General features: G+C 36.0%; 1 protein-coding gene across 25 annotated transcripts in view; it reads right to left on the bottom strand.

The window, feature by feature from the left end:
- UTY (ubiquitously transcribed tetratricopeptide repeat containing, Y-linked) overlaps positions 1–21529 on the bottom strand; it is a 245450-nt gene that overhangs the window by 66978 nt on the left and 156943 nt on the right. For 18 of the 25 annotated variants that reach the window (XM_055377186.2, XM_055377177.2, XM_055377188.2 and 15 more), the window contains 4 exons: positions 5155–5219; positions 5007–5081; positions 4369–4517; positions 1858–1972 (listed from right to left, as the gene is read on the bottom strand). In XM_055377186.2, coding sequence (XP_055233161.1) covers positions 1858–1972; positions 4369–4517; positions 5007–5081; positions 5155–5219 — 404 coding nt within the window. Of the gene's footprint in view, positions 1–1857; positions 1973–4368; positions 4518–5006; positions 5082–5154; positions 5220–21146; positions 21487–21529 lie in introns of those variants that run through there. The other 7 variants (XM_063703403.1, XM_063703404.1, XM_055377191.2 and 4 more) reach the window with 1 other exon arrangement.

Below are 21529 nucleotides of genomic sequence, written 5' to 3'. Positions count from 1 at the left end.
AAATAGCTGGGACTACAGGTACACATGACCATGACCTGCTATTTTTGCATTTTTGTGGAGATAGGGTTTCACCATGTTGACCAGGCTGGTCTTGAACTCCTGAACTCAAATGATCAGCCCTCCTCAGCCTTCCAAAGTGCTGGGATTACAGGCGTGAGCCACTGTGCCCAGACCGTTTCCCATAAACTTTAAAAAGCTTGCCAGTAAACGGGAAGCAAAATGAAAAAAGAAAGGAAAAGGAAAAAATTATAAGCATAGCACAAGTCTTACCTTATCTTACTCGTATACTACCAATGTAAAACTAGAGAAAATTTTGTATTAAAAAAAAAAGCAGCAAAACCAATAAAGGCAGACAGTATCTTTTTCAAAAGTTCAAAACAATGATTAATTATATATAGGGAGATACTTTATACAAAATAAAATTACAAGGAAACTGCAAAGAGGATTGCAAAGTTTTTGAATCTTAGGATAAATGAATCATTTTAACTTCATATTTTTATTATTTCCAATCTTTAACTTTTTAGATATCACATTTTTTTCCCCAACAATCATTAACCTAAGGTCACTTCTCTGTTCAGAAAGGAAAAAAGCTAAATCCTGAAAATGCCAGTTCCCACTCAGAAAAAATGAACAAAATTCATTATATTTAAATGTAATAAGAACTGCAATTTACATCCTCACAGTTTTAAGAAAAAAATTCTTTGTGTAGCACGATAGGGATTCCCCTGTATAGATTTCTTTTTCCCTTGTTTGCCCCTGCTGTTTCTGTGTATTTGGAGTTTCCTAGGTTCAGAACAAAGAGTTCAGATGAAAGTGTTACTGATAAGTTTTAAATGTTAAAAAATTCCATCTTTGCTATGCTGAGGAAACCTTTTGCATTAGACAACAAAGGCAATAAAAAGGGATTATTTCTTGCCTGTAGGTAAGAAAATTAACCTTATGTTTTTAATAAGATGAACTTTTTGCCAAATAAAATGTAAAGACATTCCAAAAGGTTAAAGTAGAAATTACTTTGTGAAACATGCATATTAACTGATTATAATGTAAACCTCATATATAATTCTCTAAGAATTCTATTTTTTTACAGTATGTTTTAGTATGTAATACAGTTTCAATTATGTTTGTATTTTTCCACTAATATCTTTACCAACTCTAAAAAACAAATTCTGTGATTCCTTTGTTATTGATATTTTTAGCCCAAATTACAAAGATACACAAAATTGAGTTACTAAGCTCTACGGGTGCCTTATTTTATAATTCCCCATAATTTCTAAAAACAATCGTAAGTAAAATTTTTCTTTAAGGCACACTTGTCAAATCTGGAAAAATGCATAAATTTTTTACATTAACATAAAAAACAATTTACTCTCATCAATTCACACCTATTACCATGGCAGAGACTAGTTCATGGCATCTTTCTGTTTGCTTCTTTGTTTTGAGACAGGGTCCACTCTTGTCACCTACGACAGAATGCCGTAGCATGATTACGGCTCGCTGCAGCCTCAACCTCCGAGGCTCATCTCAGTATCCCGAGTATCAAGGACTATAAGTGCAGGCTAATTGTTGTGGTTTTGCCATGTTGCTTAGGCTGGTCTCAAACTCCTAGGCTCAAGACATCCATCTGCCTCAGCATCTCCAAGTGCTGAGATTGCAGGCATAAGACACTGTGCTTAGCATGAAATCTTTTCATTAAGTATTTAGATAACATAAAAGATTTAAAATCAAATCATTTTAAAAAAATTCTGCTGAGCAGTAAGTAAAAACTGATAGTTTCATGAAGAAACTCAGCTTTGCACTTTGTCCTTTATGCCTATTTTCTCATAGTTATTTAAATGAAAGTTTAGTTCAGAAACCTACTTTTCACAGAAGTCATTCAGAACACCCCAATAATCTTCAGGTACAACAAACCATTCACAATCTCCTGGACCAATATTTATGTTAACAGAGCAGAAGTTGTTATTTTCTTGGTGACCTGAAAAGTAAAAGAAAATGAAAGTCACAATTGTAGCATAAATTAAATGGAGAAATGTGCCTTTAAATCACTGGATAGTTTTGAGGACTGAGTGAAAAATACATGCTTAGAACTTTGAACAGAACATAATATGCAATACATATTAGCTATAGTCATTACTAGTCCCTTCTCTATAAACGACTTCTCAATTCTCACAAATAGTAGCAGAAACCTTATTAAGAAAAAGAGGTATAGTGTTCAAAATGTAACCTGTCTCCTACCACTCTTAGCTCCTACCACATGTCAAATGTTAGCATATAATGTAAAGAATCATAACTCTTCCACAATGAGTAGGTGGATGGCACTGCCCATGGCAAGGGCTTTAAAAATAAAAATTAGAAATACTAGGACACCACAGGCACCTACCCATGGTGAAAGAGTTAGAAACATTTACATTACATACCATATATATAATCTTAGCTTATGATCTATCAGCAATCCCAATATTTTAGAACACATTAAAGATCATATCAGAATGAAGTGTATTATAGCAGGCATCATTTATACTAATGTACTGCTGGAATAAAATCTACCTATACAGAAATTCAGAACAATGTTTCTTTAAATTATATCTGGCAAACAAAAACATACTACATTTCTTCTAAGGAATTCCTTAACAGTTCCACAGGATACTGTTGAAGTACTAATGTTATACAAAGAAACAAAAAAATCCAAACACTTGAGAGACAAAATGACAAGGAGATAATCTATTAAAAGTTTGGTTATTCCCCTGCTAGATTTTAAAAGAAAAATGACATTTTTCATTTCATGCAATTTATTTCATTTTCACTGTGAAAATGTAAGGTGTTTCAATATCTATGTTCATTTGTATTGTATTATTCATTGGCAGACTTGTGAAAAATATCTTATCATGTGCCAGTCTCATCAACCTGTTGAACATAAGTTCCATGAATTTTGTCAGAAACAGAGATTGAATATCCTCACTTGTCTAAAAAAAGCAGGTCAATGATTTAGAAATGATGAAGCTGTATTGCTATTTTTAGAGCTCTGAGTTGAGGTGGAAATTTTTCTGAAGTACCACCTTCTGCCACTGTTATTGACCACTTACTGGCCATGGAAATTTTGCTGCAGGCTTCAAAACATTTCTTGATAAGTTCAACCTAAAAATTACAAAGCAAAGAGAACTTACCTGTGAAACTTTTAGGATAATAAATCATTCTGAAGACAAAAGAAATTTTTTGAATTGCAAATAATATCAAGCTGCTTTTATATGCTACTTCTTAAGCTACTAAAAACAAGAAGCTACATCTCCAGTACCATACTCATTTGCAAATATATACTTCTTTAAGTTCAAAATATAATTACAGCAGCATTTTCCAAATCTCAACAAAAGTGCAGGAAAATGTGCATATTTCAAAAGCCATTTGTACTACTGTGAGGTTTTCCAACTAAAGGTGCAATTGACCTTCAATTGGAAAAAATTAATCTGCAATGTAATGAAACCCAAAAAGAAAATAACCCAAAAGGAAAAAAAATCTAACTCTATAAGTGCCTTTAAGACAATTAATATACTCAAGAAAATACGCTCAAAGTTTGACATCAGTACATGGCAGTACTGATCCACTTGAAAAGACATTTTTGAAGACCTCACTACCACAGAACAACTTTAACAGATGTACATTTGTAGTTAATCTTGATGACACAAGAACACAGTATTTGAGCCCCAATGAAGTGGAGTATTATTTCCTCCAAAATAATTCCATTCTTTTAACTAGTAAACAAAAAAAATGCATTCGTTATTTATTATGATTTTCATCAATAAAAATCCATGAAAAATAGGTTTTTTAAAAATAGAATACCTACAAAATATCGTCATTTGAACCTCTTGGCTTGCATAGTTTAAAATATTTAGTATCTAGCCCTTTAAAGAAATGTTTTAAATAAAGGACGCATAAAAAAAAAAAAGAAATGTTTGCTTAAAATTAGACAGTTTTTGGATTACATTTTCTAAAAAAAAAAAGAGCATCACGTTTTCAGTATTGTCAATGAGATTTTTATTATACATAAGTAAACTGGTTCATAATACATTGTTCTCACTGTAATTGTGGTGAAAACCTCTGAAAAACATTGTTAACCTGTTGTCATTCCTACAACTCAGAAACTTAGAGTCCCTTTCCCAGTTTACATTTTTCCGGTTGTTTTTTCATATAAAAATGATGGAAAAACAATACCCTGAGCTCAATTATAAGAGTAATATGAACATTTTCACCTATAATAAAGAATTTTAAAATCTTTTTGGCTTTAGAAGTATAAATGACAATGTGCTCTCTATGCCTGTTCCGCATGATAAACTCAATTTTTTCAATCATATAAGATATGTTAGTCATTAAAATCACCTGGTGTCCGACTCCCTGGAACTTTCATATACAGTTGTACTGTATTCATGCCCAGAATGGTATGCCCAACGTGGCTTAGAAGATTTCCTGCTGACACCACACGTGCAAAAGCAGGAAGTTTAGTCAGTTCATGTAACTGCAACTTCCACCTGCAATAAATTAACAGATTAAGAGTAAAAACTCGTAAGAATCACCACATCCTCAAAAACCCTGTGATTCAATCAGAAAAATACTTAAATCAATAAATATTTTACCTATATAGTCAGTAGAACTAAAGCATTTAACTTATTCCAAAAATAAGTCTTAAGACAAACACAGATTACTGAAAAAAAAATCATAAATTGTATAACCTACTAAATAAAAGAAACAATTTACTTTCTATTTATAAAGTTGTATTAATAGACAGGGTACTTTGATTTTCTTAAGAAGAATAACATTCTAATTGTAAAACTTTGTCAAAATAATTTCAGAATTTTAGGGTTATTAGGTAAAACTAACATGTCAACATAAAAAAACAAGAAACAAAGAGAGAGAGATAATTAGGAATAGAAAAAAACCAGAAAGCTAGACAATTCCCAATTCTGCAATACCCTCATTGATTCAGTTCATGGAAACAGCACTAGGGCAGGGAGACTTACTTTTTGTTATCAGAGAGGTCAATGTTGGTCCCAAATTTTATGGTTTTAAAAGGTCCTTTCCTTCTCCTTCCAGAACTTAAAAAAAGAGAGAATATTAAACCCATGTATTTTAGACAGAAATGTTGAGTGGGTGCTAAAAGTTACTTACTTCTCTGAAGATGTGGATTCGTTATCTGAATGATCTTTGTGTTGTGTTCTCTTCTCATTTTCTTCCTTCAGGTTAAGAAAAAAATATTCATACTTAGTATCCTCTAACAGGCTATCACTTCTATTATACAAATTATCAAAATACTCATCTACATGAGCAGTATTGACTATTTTTGAGAAATAAGTTTCTACAGGCACACTTCAGAGAAAATATCTTCTATAATCACATTAAATTAAGTCACAGGAAAAGTCAAAGTCTAGTTCACGGTACTCAACATCCTCCATCATCTACAAAATTAATATGAAATTCAGGTATTATACTAATTTATAAGAAAAGCATGTATTCATTCATATTTTACTTTGGATCAAGGAATTTTCTAAATGGTAAATTAATTTCATTTAAAATGATATCAAGAGAATATGAGAGAGAACTAAAAATGAAAACAAGGACAACATACAAAAGCTTACTAATTATATATTAAAACAAAAAAAGATGTAAGAAAGCACCTAAGAAGACAGAATTCTTCCTTCTTTTGTTTTGAGCCGGAGCCTCACGCTGTTGCCTAGGCTGGAGTGCAGCGGCGTAATCTCAGCTCACTGCAACCTCTGCCTCCTGGGTTCAAGGAAGTTTCCTGCCTCAGTCTCCCTCCGATGCCTCAGCCTCCCTCCAATTCTCTTTTATAATAAAGAAAAAGCGTTGTTTTATTTTTCCTTGTAGACACTGTTTTATGAGAAAGAATCCGTAGATTCTTATACTTGGGCCAAAGACAAGATAATGAAGAAAAACCTGAAGCCAAAAGTACTGAGGGGTATAACTACTAATGTTAATTTTAAGTGCCAAGTAGCAAAGCAATGGCACATATTCTAAACTGGCAGAAATACATTTGCATCCATATGCAAATACGTACAGCGTGAGCAATGTTAAGATCCTCTATCTCTGATTATAGTATCATATTTAGTTACCCTGGCTTTCTCTGTGGGTGAATCACATTATCAAAACTAAGGGCATATGGACGAAGTTCTTCACATGCTAAATTTTCAATGCAAAGAGTTCTATATAAATAATAAAACATTTTCACACTTTTATTTAACATTTGTAATAAAAAAGTTAAATGCTGAACTTAAAATGTTTGTTATTCTCTCCAGAAATATTTCAAGAATATGCAATGAGAAAATGTTTCTGGGAGGACTGGAAATCCACATGTAAAAGAATGAAGTTGGACCTCTACCTCATAATGTACAGAAAAATTAACTCGAAATGAATGTGACCTAAATATAAGATATCACACAAAACTCATGCAAAAAAAAAAAAAAATAGTACATCTGTATGACTATGGGTTAGGCAATAGTTTCTTAGCAATGACAAAAACAAATGAAGTCCAAGAAATGCAAATAATTAAACTCTATCAAAATTAAAATTTTTGTACTTCAAAGGACACTAACAAAAAAAGTGAAAAGATGACTCACAGAAAAGAAAAAAGTACTGACACATTTAATACTTGAGAAGGAATTTTTAGCAAGAATAAGCATGCATATAATTTACGGTTCAATAATAAAAAGAAAAATAGCCAAATTAAACAATGGGCAAAGGAAATAAATATGCATTTCACCAAAGAAAATATACCCATTAACAATATGTTAATGAAAAGATGCTTAACAAATAGCCATTTGGGAAAAGAAAAAATGAAATATTACTTCAAAACTAATAGTATGGTTAGAATCAAAAGGAGATAGTATACAAGCATCAGAGAAGATGGAGAAATGGGAAACTTATAAATTAAGAATAAAAATATAGGCCAGGCACAGTGGCTCATGCTTGTAATCCCAGCATTTTGGGAGGCTGAGGTAGGTGGATCACACGAGGCCAGGAATTCAAGACAAGCATGGTCAACACGATGAAACCCCGTCTCTGCTAAAAATACAAAAAACAATTAGTCAGGCATGATGGTGTGTGCCTAAAATTCCAGATACTTGGGAGACTAAGGCAGGAGAATTGATTGAACCCAGGAGGCAGAGGCTGCAGTGAGGTGAGTTATCACCATTGCACTCCAACCTGATGACTCAGTGAGACTGTCTAAAAAAAAAAAAAAAAAAAAAAGGAAAATGTAAAATGATGTAGCCATTTGAAAATTAATCTGACAGTTCCTTAATAGAATAAACAATGAGGTCGGGTCCGGTGGCTTACACCTGTAATCCCAGCATTTTGGGAGGCCAAGCTGGATGAATTATTAGAGGTCAATAGTTTGAGACCAGCCTGGGCAACATGGTGAAATCCTTTCCCTACTAAGAACACAGGAATTAGCCATGCGTGGTGGTGCACACTTGTAGTCCCAGCTACTCAGGAAGCTGAGGCAGGAGAATTGCTTGAACTCAGGAAGTGGAGGTTACAGTGAGCCAAGATCGTACCACTGCACTCCAGCCTGGGTAACAAAGTGAGACTGTCAATAAACAAAAAACAAAAAACCCCCAGAGTAAACAATGAATTATTACACCACATAATCTAGCATCTATACAAGGGAAATGAGGGTATATGTTCCCACACAAATACTGTTTATAAGTATTCATAATAGCATTACTCGGAATACCTACGAGGCAGAGCAGAAACAACCTAAATGTTCATAAACTGATGACAGAGTTCCTCCACCAAAAACGGTTTATACCCAGACAATGTAATATTGTCATTAAAAGAGAAGTGGTTTAGGGATACATGCTGCAAATGAATAGACCTTGAAAATCTTATGCTAAAAAATAAAAAAGAAACCAGTCAAAAAGACATGATATCATACCATACACACACACACACACACACACACACACACACACACACACACAGTCAACACAGGCAAATCTACAGATATAAGCAGGCAGGTGGTTGCTTGAATTCTTGGAGTTGGGGGAAATGTGACTGTGGATGGGTATGGGCTTTCATTTGGGAATAAAAAAATTTGTAAAATTTATTATGATAGTGATTGCACACCCATGAGGTACACTAAAAACCACTGAACTGTATACTTTACATGTGTAAACTGTATATTATGTAAATTATCTTGATGAAGCAGTATAAAAATAAATAAAGGACAGGTGACATGAGCCCAAATGGTCAATGAAGAAGCCCCAAGCCCTCACACTTCCCTAAGTAAAAAAATTTAAAACTACCTAACATAGGGGCTGGGTGTGGTGGCTCACGCCTGTAATCCCAGCACTTTGGGAGGCCGAGGCGGGCAGCCACGAGGTCAGGAGATCGACACCATCCTGGCTAACACGGTGAAACCCCGTCTCTACTAAAAATACAAAAAAGTTAGCCGGGTGTGGTGGCATGCGCCTGTGGTCCCAGTTATTTGGGAGGCTGAGGCAGGAGAATGGTGTGAACCCGGGAGGCGGAGCTTGTAGTGAGCTGAGATCACGCCACTGCACTGCAGCCTGGGTGACAAAGCGAGACTCTGTCTCAAAAAAAAAAAAACCAAAAAACCAAAACAAAACTACCTAACATAACCTGATGGAATCTATGGAAAACAATCACAGATCTACAGCATCCAGGTAAACAACTTAGAAAAAGTCACACTCAAATCAGTGGGAAATACTATAGTGTTTTTTACTTGTGCTTGCCTCACTCCATCAAAGGCCTGGTATAGTGTTGCTACAAAAGAGGTGTCAATTTCGTTCCTAATTTGTTCCCTCAAAAGAGAGAGAGCAGAGAAAACCTTATCTGTAACATTCTAATTCATCTAAGGACTGTCTAAAATACTGGTCTCTGTTTTGCCTAATACTAATGCTTCTCAAAAACTTTTTAAAAATTCAATTTACTGACTGGGCGCAGTGGCTCACACCTGTAATCCCAGCACTTTGGGAGGCCGAGACGGGCAGATCACGAGGTCAGGAGATCGAGACCATCCTGGCTAACACAGTGAAACCCCACCTCTACTAAAAACACAAAAAATTAGCCAGGAGTGGTGGTGGGCACCTATAGTCCCAGCTACTTGGGAGGCTGAGGCAGAATCGCTGGAACCTGGGAGGCGGAGCTTGCAGTGAGCCGAGATCATGCCGCTGCACTCCAGCTTGGGTGACAGAGTGAGACTCCATCTCACCAAAAAAAAAAAAAATTTCATTTATTATGCTCTGAGCCTAGATTTATCCTGAGACCCTGGACAAAGACACTGTAAGAACACAACAATGTATCTTATAAATAGTAATGCAAAAATTCTAACGAAATATTAGTAAGATGAATTCAGAAACACGTTATAGAAAGTTTGTACGTAATGAACTAGTGGGTTTTCCTCCTGAAATTCTTGAATGATTAACAACATATTAAAATCAGTCAATTTAACACACATTAATAAAATGAAGAAAAAACTCACATGATTATCTCAACTGATAAGAAATACAATTTCACAAAATTCAATATCCTTATATATGGTAAAAATATTCTACAAACTAGGCACAAATGTTAAGGTCTTCAACATAATAAAGGCCATATATGAAAAACACATAACGTTGAACCTAGGAAGGACTGACAGCTTTTCTTCTAAGATCAAGACCAAGATAAGGACTTACAGTTTGGAAAACTAAATACTATTAACATGTCAATATTACCAAAAGTGACCCACAGATTCAATGTAACCTCTATCAAAATACCAACAACAATTTTTGCAGGATTAAAAAATTCATCTTGGCTGGGCACAGTGGCTCACGCCTGTAATCTCAGCACTTTGGGAAGCCAAGGTGGGCAGATCATGAGGTCAGGAGATCCAGACCACCCTGGCTAACACGGTGAAATCCCGTCTCTACTAAAAATACAAAAATATTAGCTGCATGTGGTGGCACAGGCCTGTAATCCCAGCTACTCGGGAGGCTGAGGCAGGTGAATGGCATGAACCCAGGAGGCAGAGCTTGCAGTGAGCCAAGATCGCACCACTGTGCTCCAGCCTGGGCGACAGAGTGAGACTCTGTCTCAAAAAAAAAAAAAATTATTCTTAAGGAAGTGCAATAGAAAAATGATCTTGAAACACACTACTTTACTTAAAACCACACTATAAGGTTACATACAGTAACCAAAACAGTATGGTACTGCTGTTTTGACACATTGTCAGACCAACTGAGCAGAACAGAAAACACAGAAATAAAGCCACAGACCTACAACTGTTAATCTTCAACAACACCGATAAAAATGAGCAATGCAGAAAAGACTCCCTATTCAACTAACAGTGCTGGGTGGAATAACTTGCTAGCCATACACAGAGAATGAAACTGGATCCTTACCTTTCACCATATATAAAAATTAACTCAAGATGGACTAAATATTTAAATGTACGATGTCAAACTATAAAAAAAGAAAACCTAGAAAATACCCTTCTCAACACTGGTTTTGCCCAACAATTTTTAACTATGTCCCTAAAAGCAATTGCAACAAAAATGAAAATTGATAAGTGGGACCCAATTCAGGTATGGAGCTTCAGCACAGCAAAATAAACAAACAAAAACTACCAACAGAGTAAACAGACAAGCTACAAAATGGGATAAATTACTGGTGAACTATGCATCTGACCAAGGTCTAATATCCAGAATCTACAAAGAACTTAACAAATCAACAAGCAAAAAACAAATGACCGCATTAAAAAATGGAAAAAGGATATGAAAAGGGTATATCTACTTAAAAGAGGACATATAATTTGTTTTCTGCTAGGAGAAAAAAAAAAAAAAACCATACAAGTGGCAGCCAAAAAATGGGAAAAATGTGGCTGGGCATGGTGGCTCATGTAATTGCAGCACTTTGGGAGGCCGAGGTGGGCGGGTCATCTGGGGTTGGGAGTTTGAGACCACCCTGACCAATGTGGAGAAACCCTGTCTCTACTAAAAATACAAAATTAGTGGGGTGTGGTGGCACACGCCTGTAATACCAGCTACTCGGGAAGCTGAGGCAGAAGAATCGCTTGAACCTGGGAGGAGGTTGCAGTGAGCTGGAGATCGTGCAATTGCACTCCAGTCTGGGGAGCAAGAATGAAAGTCCGTCTCAAAAAAAAAAAAAAAAAAAAAAAGGAAAATGTTCAATCATCACTAATTATCAGAGAATTGCAAATCAAAATTGCAATGAGATACTATCTCACATTAGTCAGAATGACTACTATTAAAAATAGCCAAAAACAAAAACAAAAACAAAAAAACCCAACACATGCTGGCGATGATGTGAAGAAAAGGGAAGGCTTATACACTCTTCATGGGTATATAAATTAGTTTAGCCACTGTGGAAAGCAGTTTGGAGAATTCTCAAAGAACCTAAAACAGAGCTACCATTTGACCCAGCAATCTCATTACTGGGTATCTACCCAGTGGAAAACAGAGCATTCTACAAAAACAGACATGCACTCTTTTGTTCATCATCATTGCGCTATTCACAATAGCAAATGTGGCAAGCCAGGTCTCATTAACAGCTGAACAGGCAGGCCTCCATCACAACTGTTTCAGCACTGACTGAGTGGTTAATTTAAATGTTAAAAGCTGAAAGAGTCAGTGCCCTCACATAAAGGCTGGAATGTAACAACAGTCCATCAGGAGTTTTGCCCAGGCCTTTTCTGGGCCTTGTAGATAACAAGATAACAAATTCTTAACAGAATCTGCTTAGGATTAAATGAGTTTTGATTGGGGATCTGAAGAAACTCCCCAGACCTACACAAACAAGTTTTATTGGTGGTCTAAAGAAACTCCCTAAACCTCCACGATTTAGCAGGAAACAGGATAAAGGTCCTCAGCACCTGGACACATCTAGATTAAGTAAATTTACTGAGGCTCCAGAGGAAGGTCTTCAAAACTCAGACCCCTCGGTTATAAATTAGAAGCTGTTAATCACTTATGAGTTTAGATGAATGCACACTACACATTGACATATAACTTAGAAAGTATAAGCTCTAGAATACTTTGTAATTTTCCTGGCTTTTTCCCTGTACCCGGTTACTTCAGAAATAAATGCTCTTCTTTCCCAATTCATCTGCATCTCATTATTGGCCCATGAGAATAAGCAGCCCAATCATCGGTTTGGTCTGGGAACACAAAGACATAAAATCAACCTAGGTGCTCATCAATGTTGGATTGGACAAAGAAAATGTGGTGCATACAGACAATGGAACACTATGGAGTCAAAAAAAGAACAAAATGATGTCCTTTGCAGCAACATGGATGTAGCTGGTAGCCATAATTCTAAGCGAATTTACTCAGAAACAGAAGACCAAGTGTTGCAGTTTCTCCCTTATAAGTGGGAGCTAAACACTGAGTATATATGGACATAAATGTCAGCTAGATGTGAGAGGAAAGGAGGTGGGGCATGAGCTAAAAACTACTTATTGTGGGGTACTATGTTCACTTCCTGGGAGTATTAAACCCAAGTGACAAATCTGCACATAAACCCTCTGTCTTCAAAACAGAAGTTGTATTTTACAAATAAAGAAAGGGCCAGGCACGGGTGGATCACGAAGTCAGGAGATTGAGACCATACTGGTTAAGACGGTTAAACCCCGTCTCTACTAAAAATACAAAAAATTAGCTGGACGTGGTGGCGGGCACCTGTAGTCCCAGCTACTCAGGAGGCTGAGGCAGGAGAATGGCCTGAACCCAGGAGGTGGAGCTTGCAGTGAGCCGAGATCGCGCTACTGCACTCCAGCCGGGGTGACAGAGCAAGGCTCTTATCTCAAGAAAGAAAAATGAACAAAAACGAACACTTCTTAATTTCAAAATTTACTATAATACTATAGCAATCAAAACAGTGTAGTAGTAGCATAAAGACAGACATACGGACCAATAAAACAGAACACAGAATCAGGACAAAAACTCTTGCGTGATTTTTGACGAGACTGCCAAGACCATTGAGCAGAAGAAAGGTCAGTCTTCTGAATAAATGGGATTGGAAAAACGAGATATTTACATGCAAAAAAGCAAAGCTGGTTCTTTATCTTGGATCACATACAAAATTAACTTGAAATAGATCAGAGACTCAAACATAAGAGCTAAAACTATAAAATTGTGAGAACAAGTAAAAATGCTGTGACATGGTATTCAGCCATGATTTCTTAAACTTCAAAAGAATGTGTCAACAAAGTAAGTAAATAAACTGGACTTCACAAAAATTAAAAATTTATCAAATGACACTATTAACAAAACAGCAAAATTACAATAAACAAAATTGGAGAAAATACTTGTAAAACATTGTAAATCATTGCAAATACTTGTAAATTCTCTTGGGCAACGCCAGTGGGAATTAACATGGTGCGGGCACTGCGGAGAACAATATAGTCGTCCTTTAAAAAGTTCAGCAAGTAATTACCACACAATCCAGCAGTTGTAGAGACTAGAACACATAATTTACATCAATATTCAGAGCAGCGATACTCAACACAGTAACTCAAATGTGCATAGATAAACAAAATGTGGTACATACTTAATGGAGTTACTATTCAGTCATAAAAAATAGTAAAATTATACTGCTAAAAACACAGATGAACCTGCCCAAGAAAGCCAGACATGAAAGGACAAATACTTTATGATCCCACTTACATGAGCAACCCAGAATTTGTGAAACGTATTTTGAAAGAATGTGAAAAAGAGATGACTGGGCGCAGTGGCTCACACCTGTAATCCCAGCACTCTGGGGGACCAAGGCAGGGAGATCACCTGAAGTCGAAAGTTTGAGACCAACCTGACCAACGTGGAGAAACCCCGTCTTTACTAAAAATACAAAATTAGCTGGTTGTGGTGGCGCATGCCTGTAATCCCAGCTACTGGGGAGGCTGAGGCAGGAGAATAGCTTGAAGCCAGGAGGCAGAGGTTGCAGTGAGCTGAGATCACACCATTGCACTCCAGCCTGGGCAACAAGAGCAAAACTCCATCTCGAAAACAAATAACAACAAAAAAACAAAACAGAGATTATTAAGGGGTTGGGGAAGAAACTGTAAAAGGAAACTATCTTATTACTAAGCTAAAGGGAAAAGTCCAGCTGGGAACTGCTTAGGACAATCCTGCCTCCCATTCTATTCAAAGCCACCCCACTGCTCACCGAGATAAATGTATATCTGATTGCCTCCTTTGGAGAGGCTAACCAGGAACTCAAAAGAATACAACCATTTTTTCTCTTACCTACCTATGGCCTGAAGACCACCTCCCCAGAAATGAGTTGTCCCTCATTTCCACACCTAACCAATGGTTCATCTTACATATATTGATGTTTCATGTCTCCCTAAAATGTACAAAACCCAACTACCCTCATCACCTTGGGCATATGTCGACAGGACCTCCTGAGGCTGTGTTATGGGTGTGTGTCCTCAATCTTGGCAAAATAAAACCTTCTAAATTAAATTAACTGAGACCTCTCTGAGATTTTTGGGGTTCACACTGAGGTAACCAAAGAGGGATTTTGAGTGGAGGTGCCTCTGACCTTTCATGAATCTCCTACTGGTGCTTGGTACCAGCTTGAGCTGTCTTTATGCACTATACCAACACGACAATTTGCTGAGGCCTGGAAGAAGCCCCTCCAGAGAATCCCTGATCTCCCAAAATTTGTTCAAGATCCGAAGTTTATTTTGCTGTACAACTTATTTTATTTTATTTTGAGTTTTACTTGCTTCTAACACAAGGAAGGCATGCTTTTCCCGCTTCCATGATGATGGAAGGCAGGTAACTCCTTTATGGAGTTTGTACTCTCTTCCAACAGGGAAGATGAGTTGTTCTTCGTTTTCTTTTCTTTTTTTTTTTTAACCCGCTTCTAGGATGGTATAGAGCAGTTATCAGCCTGAGACCCACCCATAGGTAAGTAACTGAACTGTGGTTTGCTTTGGCTAAAGTTAAGATTAACAACCAGCTGGTCTTAATTTCTCCTTACCATCAGAGCACTCAGTAATCATATAAACTGTGTGATCATTTGTTTTGCTTAACTGTTTTGTTGTTGTTTGTTTCTGTTTTTGTTTTTTCGGTCTTTTTCCCACTGGATTTGATCAACTGTATATGACTTGATCAAATCCAAAGGAAGTTCCAAGTTGTGGGGAAAAAAAGCCTCTGAAGTAACTAAATTCCCACGGGACAGAGACAGAGAGAAAAAAAAAGATGGCGCGGTAGGGGAAGAAAAACAGCTAGCAAAAGGAAAAAGAAAAAGAGGAGAAACTCTTTTGATTTTGGCTACTATAGGGCTTTATTGATGTAAAAGGCCACCTTTTTGCAAGCCAGGCCAAAAGGACAGAGAGAGCAACGGCTGTATTTCTGAAATAGCAGCAGTTTGCCCTATTTGAAATATCGTAATGAGATTTTAAAAGATTTTTTTTAGATGGAAGTTTGCTCCATCACCCAGGCTGGATTGCAGTGGCACAGTCTCGGCTCACTGCAACCTGCGCCTCCTGGTATCAAGTGATTCTCCTGACTCAGCCTCCTGAGTAGCTGACATTACAGGCACATGACACCATGCCCAGCTAATTTTCCTATTTTCAGTAGAGATGGGGTTTTGCCATGTTGGTCAGGTTGGTCTTCAAATCCTGACCTTAGGTGATCCGCCTGCCTTGTCCTCCCAAAGTGCTGGGATTACAGGCGTGAGCCAACACACCTGGCTGCTTGTGTGCTCTTTAATAAAGAAGACACTGGTACTAGTTTAATAAAAATAGTTACATCTTGAATTTAGTAAGACTGCCATAACTTCTAATCTTTTGGCTTCAAGCAGTATAGTACACAGGTAGTAGGGCTTACTTTAGAAAAGAGATGTTACTGTTTTTGTTTCAAAGTTAAACTATAAACTAACTTCCTCCAAAGTTAGTTTGGCCTACACCCCAGGAATGAACAAGGACAGTGTGGAGATTAGAAGCAAGATGGTGTCAGTTAGGTGAAATCTTTTTCACTGTCTCCATTATAATTTTGCAATGGTGGTCTCATAACTTTAAATAATTACAGTTGTGGTTTTTATAAATAATCTAGCTAAACAAATTAAAGTAAGTGTAATAGGATGAATACTTGCAGACAAATTTGTCAAAATTTAGAATCTAAAGTTAAATTAAATAACAGATGTTTCATTATTTGCTTATTTTCCAATAAAAAATATATTTGTAGGAAAATATCCATTCTAGAAAAAAGGGTGTCTTTTTAAAAACGTGAACAATTTTTTATCTAATTCAAAGCTTAGGTTATGTATAAAACAAAGTAAGCTGGGCACGATGGCTCACACCTGGAATCCCAGCACTTTGAGAGGCCGAGGCAGGTGGATCACCTGAGGTCAGGAGTTCAAGACTAGCCTGGCCAACACGGTGAAAACCCGTCTGTACTAAAAATACAAAAATTATCGGGGCATGATAGTGTATGCCTGTAATTCCAGCTACTTGGGAAGCTGAAGCAGAAGAATTGCTTGAACCTGGAAGACAAAGGCTGCAGTGAGCCAAGATCGTGTCATTGCACTCCAGCCTGGATAGCAGAGTGAAACTGTCTCAAATAATAATAATAATAATAATAATAATAAAGTAAAAGGAACCAGCAAATAAAAGAGGTGAAAAGAAATTTTATAAAAATAAAGAGATTTTGTTTTGGTAAGAAAGCTTAAAGAGAAATAATTTCATATGAGAAAGAATCTTGTATGGTAAATTTAGTCCTAAGTAAAACAACTGGTTGTTTAAGAAAGAGGGATGTTCAGGACAAACCAGAGAGTCAAGTATATCATGACCCATCTGCATAAGTCACAATAAGAGGATTTATTAAAAAAAAAACACAAAAAAAACCCAACTTTCATATAATCGAGTTGTCTATGATTAAACGGAAATTACAATGGTCTTTCTAGAGATTGGGTTTGATGTAAAAAAACAAAAAACACTTATACATTAAAAGATTGGTTTGTAAAACAATGAAATTTTCATAAGGGGTTGATTTTCTCTTAATAAATTATAAGAGATTTTAACTCAAAGTTCAACTTCTATTGCATCTTGCTTGTTTTGGTGTGAAACTCCATCTCAACCACCACCACCACCACCAACAAAGGCACATAATAGTAATACTCCCCTTCAATTCATTTTCAGCTCAGACAAGTTTGTTTTTCTTCTGAAATTTTCTTCTGAGGGTTCTGTTTGTTGTGGTCTGATGCTAACAATGTATTCTTAAAGATCTAAAGAAAATGTTTTTTTCCAACAGAATATTCTGTGACAAGAACAGAGGTCGTTTCTTTTGCCTTTTGGTAACTGGCCTAACAGAGTTTACATTTTATCAAAATAATTCCTATGCCGTTATTATTGTTTGGTTTGCTTAGGAAAAACTGAGATTAGAAACAAGTTTCTTTAAATTAAGGTTATATGTCCTTGTATCTTGCTGTATGTACTTTTAAAGTCTTTGTGATACTGAGTTATAGAGCTTTGACTCCTGGTCTAAAAAGAGAGTCCTGCTGAGGCTTAAACACTGAAGCCTCATCTTCAAGCTGGTAAAAGACGCCAACCAAAATAAACTGCATTCCTGAGAAAGAGGTCCAGAAATTAAAGCTATTCAACTCCTCAAGGCCCAAGGACTATTGCAAAAGAGGTATGTGAGATTTTAAGGGACAATTTTGAAAGATAAGAGAAATTCAGTTCCTGTATGAATTAATCATTAATGTCAAAGACACACTGATACAAGACCAGCATATGTGCCCTATGTCAGATTAACAAGGATTTCTTGAAGCATTAACCAACTCCTTAAGAAAGATTATAAAGGAGTATGGAATTTATAACAAGATCAAAATGAAAATTTTACAGATTGTTTATAAAATTTTGGATAACAAATTTAATTGGTTTCATGCTGTTTTTATAAGTGCTCATTGTTTGTAAAGTTAAGTATCCTCAATCAAATAATGAAGGTTTTCACCTTTTTTAAAAAAATTATTGAGTTATCACTCTGGTTAAATTAATGATTTATTTTACAATGACCTCTGATCCTATTTTGTAATATCAAGTACTTTAAATCTTTAATATCTGACAAATTTTCCAATATCAAATGATAAATTCTGTCTTTTTCTGACCTAATTAGTCCTTTAAAATATTAATAGGTTCCCTAACATCCAAAAATGACATATTTGGCTTATTTGGCGTAAAAATTATATAGGAAGCATTGTCAAATATAAAATGGTGCTTGGCTTTCTTGGGGCTGCATTTGTTATGGTGTTCCAAAATTATGGGAAACTCCTATAATTCTGTTATGTGTAAATGTACATTATTAGTAACAATTATAATAGTTATGTTAAATTATTGTGTGCCACAGAGGTAACAAATTTTCTTGTCAATTGTGTCTTTGACTATGACTACTCTAAAACTTTTAGTCATCCACAGACAATTGTTGTCTTTATTTGGTCCTCTTTAGAAGGTTGTTTTATAATCAGCTATAAACTCTAACAAGTGCTCTTGAATGCAAGTTTCTGATAACTTGGAGACTGTGACATGAGAATACAGAAAAAACTTTCAGGATTCATGGAGAGATGAAATGTTTGTGAATATCAAGCAGAACAGGAATTACCTGCATGGACTAAACTAATAGAATTCGAAGTAATCTTTTAAACTTTTTGCTTAACATATTGCTGATCCCTTGTTTCTCAGAGTCAAGAAAACTTTCAGGTTAACAATTGAGTACTCTTATGAAGAAAATTTGTAGCAAATTTGTTTCTCTCTATCTGATTTCTCCAAAATTTGAAAACTATTTGAAAGTATTCTTAACAATTATGGCAATACAATTATTTGCATAAGTGGAATAAAAATGTTTTCATTGTTAAGAGGACACAATGGAAGAAACTGGTTATTTTACCAAGGCTTTGACTGAAATGGTGTGCTTTCCTTAAAGTAGTCAAATGTGACTTATGGAGTCAATAAAATTCCCTTGGGAAATCTGGCCTCATACCTTTGTCTGCATGGTCCCTGTAGAGAGTTACTGTCCTGTGGTAAGTAAAGAATGTCACTTTCTGACAGGCCTAGGAGCCCCAATATTATCTTGGAAAATCACGAGTAGAGGAATTCAACCAACTCATAGGTATTAATAGTACAAATCCAAGGCTGGGCTCAGCTTTAAAAAAGTCTTAGCTGAGACTACTTCTATGAAACAAAGTTCCGTCAAAGCCAATTAAAAAAAGAAGCCTATTGGAAAAATAACTATTCTTGTGGCACTTTATACAAATAATATCGCCGAATATAATAAAGAAAATAGATCCTACCATGATTTGTCTTTAATGGGAAATTGGAGAAAGAAAAAATGTTTCAAAAACGATAGTAAACCTGTTGCTAGAGTCTAGTATTGCCAAATTTTTAAATAGGAATAAACCATCCTAGCCATGAAAGATCAGACAAAACCTGACACCAGAGACTCATTTTCCTCTGAAATGCTTTCTCCAAAATATATTTTTTTGTTTTTAATGAGGGAAATGTGAAAGGAAAATATCTTGGGTACGTGAAATCACTATGCTAAGGGGAAAGGTCAAGCTGGGTACTGCTTAGGGCAAACCTGTCTCCATTCTATTTAAAGTCACCCCTCTATTTACCGAGCCAAATGTATACCTGATTGCCTCCTTTGGAGAGGCTAATCATAAACTCAAAAGAATACAACCATTTGTCTCTTACCTACCTGTGGCCTGGAAGACCCCTCACTACTTTGAGTTGTCCCACCTTTCTGGACTGAACCAATGTTCATCTTATATATGTTGATTAATGTCTTATGTCTCCCTAAAATGTAAAATCAAACTGTGCTCTGACCACCTTGGGGAAATGTCGTCAGGACTTCCGGAGGCTGTGTCACATGAAGACATCCTCAACCTTGGCAAAATAAACTTTCTAAATTATCTAAGACCTGTCTCAGATTTTCATGGTTCATTAACTAATGATGAGTTATTGTTTCATGGGGTCAGAGTTTCAGTTTCAGATGATAAAAAGGTGCTCCAGATGCATAGCGGTTTTGGCTGCACAATAACATGAATAACCAATGCCACGGAATTTAACAAAAATTGTTAAAGCATTTTCTGTTTAACATATAATAAAAAATCCTAAAAATATACTATTTTCACAGCAGAATCAGATTGCTGTGATATCAATGTGATGAAAACATAAAATGAGGTCAGAATTTTAAACTTTTCTGGAAGTCAATGATATTAACAAATTATAAATTTGAAACTTTCAACAACATATTTTTCAGCCATAAAACTTTCATTAAGTTTTAAGGAACAGCTTTATAAAAAAGTTAGTTTTCTACATTCTTTCATCTGATATAGTAAAATGCAGTTCGATTTTATAATTTATTTATAATTTCATTTATTTTCTTTTTTTGAGATGAAGTCTCACTCTGTCAACCAGGCTGGAGTGCAGTGGCACAATCTCAGTTCACTGCAACCTCTGCCTCCTGGTTTCAAGTGATTCTCCTCCCTCAGACTTAAGAGCAGCTTGGAATACAGGCACCCGCCACCACATAGGGCTAATTTTTGTATTTTTGTAGAGATGGGTTTTACCATGTTGGCTAGGCCGGTCTTGAACTCCTGACCCCAAGTGATTGCCTGCCTCAGCCTCCCAAATTGGTGGTTTTACAGGCATGAGCCATTGCGCCTGGCCAAACTTGTAATTTAAAGGGGCCATATTAAGAACAAACAATTCAAACAAATATTTGAGAAATATAATTGTGGTTGCATATGCTTAACTATTTTCTTATTTTTTTTGAAAAAATTCAAAAACTCCTATTTCTAACAATTCTATTTCTCATTTACTATTAGGTGTTTTACTAACCACTGTCCTGTTTAAGATATTGTTTTTCAATTTTCCATGTATTTTTGACACATTTCTGTAAATTTCTTCTTCTACAATTTTTTTAGAGATGACAAGTAACAGAGGAAGACTGCTAATGCTTCCAAAGAAAAATTATCCAGATAAAGTAAAATATGAACATCTTTTCATGGCTGAGTAAATACCTGAGCTGACCAGATAATTTTCTTCATATTAAGTATCATTCTGCAAACAGTAAGTAGGCTTAGTTTATCATTAAAATAAAAAATTCCAAAAATAAGGTAGATGTAAAGTAGGAACTTTATTTCTCCATTAGCAATGTGTGTTTTACATACTGTAATTTTGCTTACATTTTAAAAAGTTTACTGGGCATGGTGGCTCACACCTGTAATCCCAGCACTTTGGGAGGCTCAGGCAAGCACACCACCTGAGGTCAGGAGTTCAAGACGAGCCTGGCCAACACGGTGAAACCCTGTCTCTACAAAAATACAAAAATTAGTTTGGCATGATGGCAGGTGCCTGTAATTCCAGCTATTCGGGAGGCTGAGGTGGGAGAATCGCTTGAACCCAGGAGGCGGAGGCTGCAGTGAGCTGAGATCACACCATTGCATTCCAGCCTGGGTGAGAGAGAATGAGACTCTGTCTCAAAAACAATAAAAA

This window comes from Gorilla gorilla, chromosome Y, assembly GCF_029281585.2.
Source record: "Gorilla gorilla gorilla isolate KB3781 chromosome Y, NHGRI_mGorGor1-v2.1_pri, whole genome shotgun sequence".
In the NCBI taxonomy this organism is placed as follows: domain Eukaryota; kingdom Metazoa; phylum Chordata; class Mammalia; order Primates; family Hominidae; genus Gorilla; species Gorilla gorilla.
The sequence above is the reverse complement of the archived record's forward strand: the minus strand, read 5'-3'. Positions and strand labels throughout refer to the sequence as shown.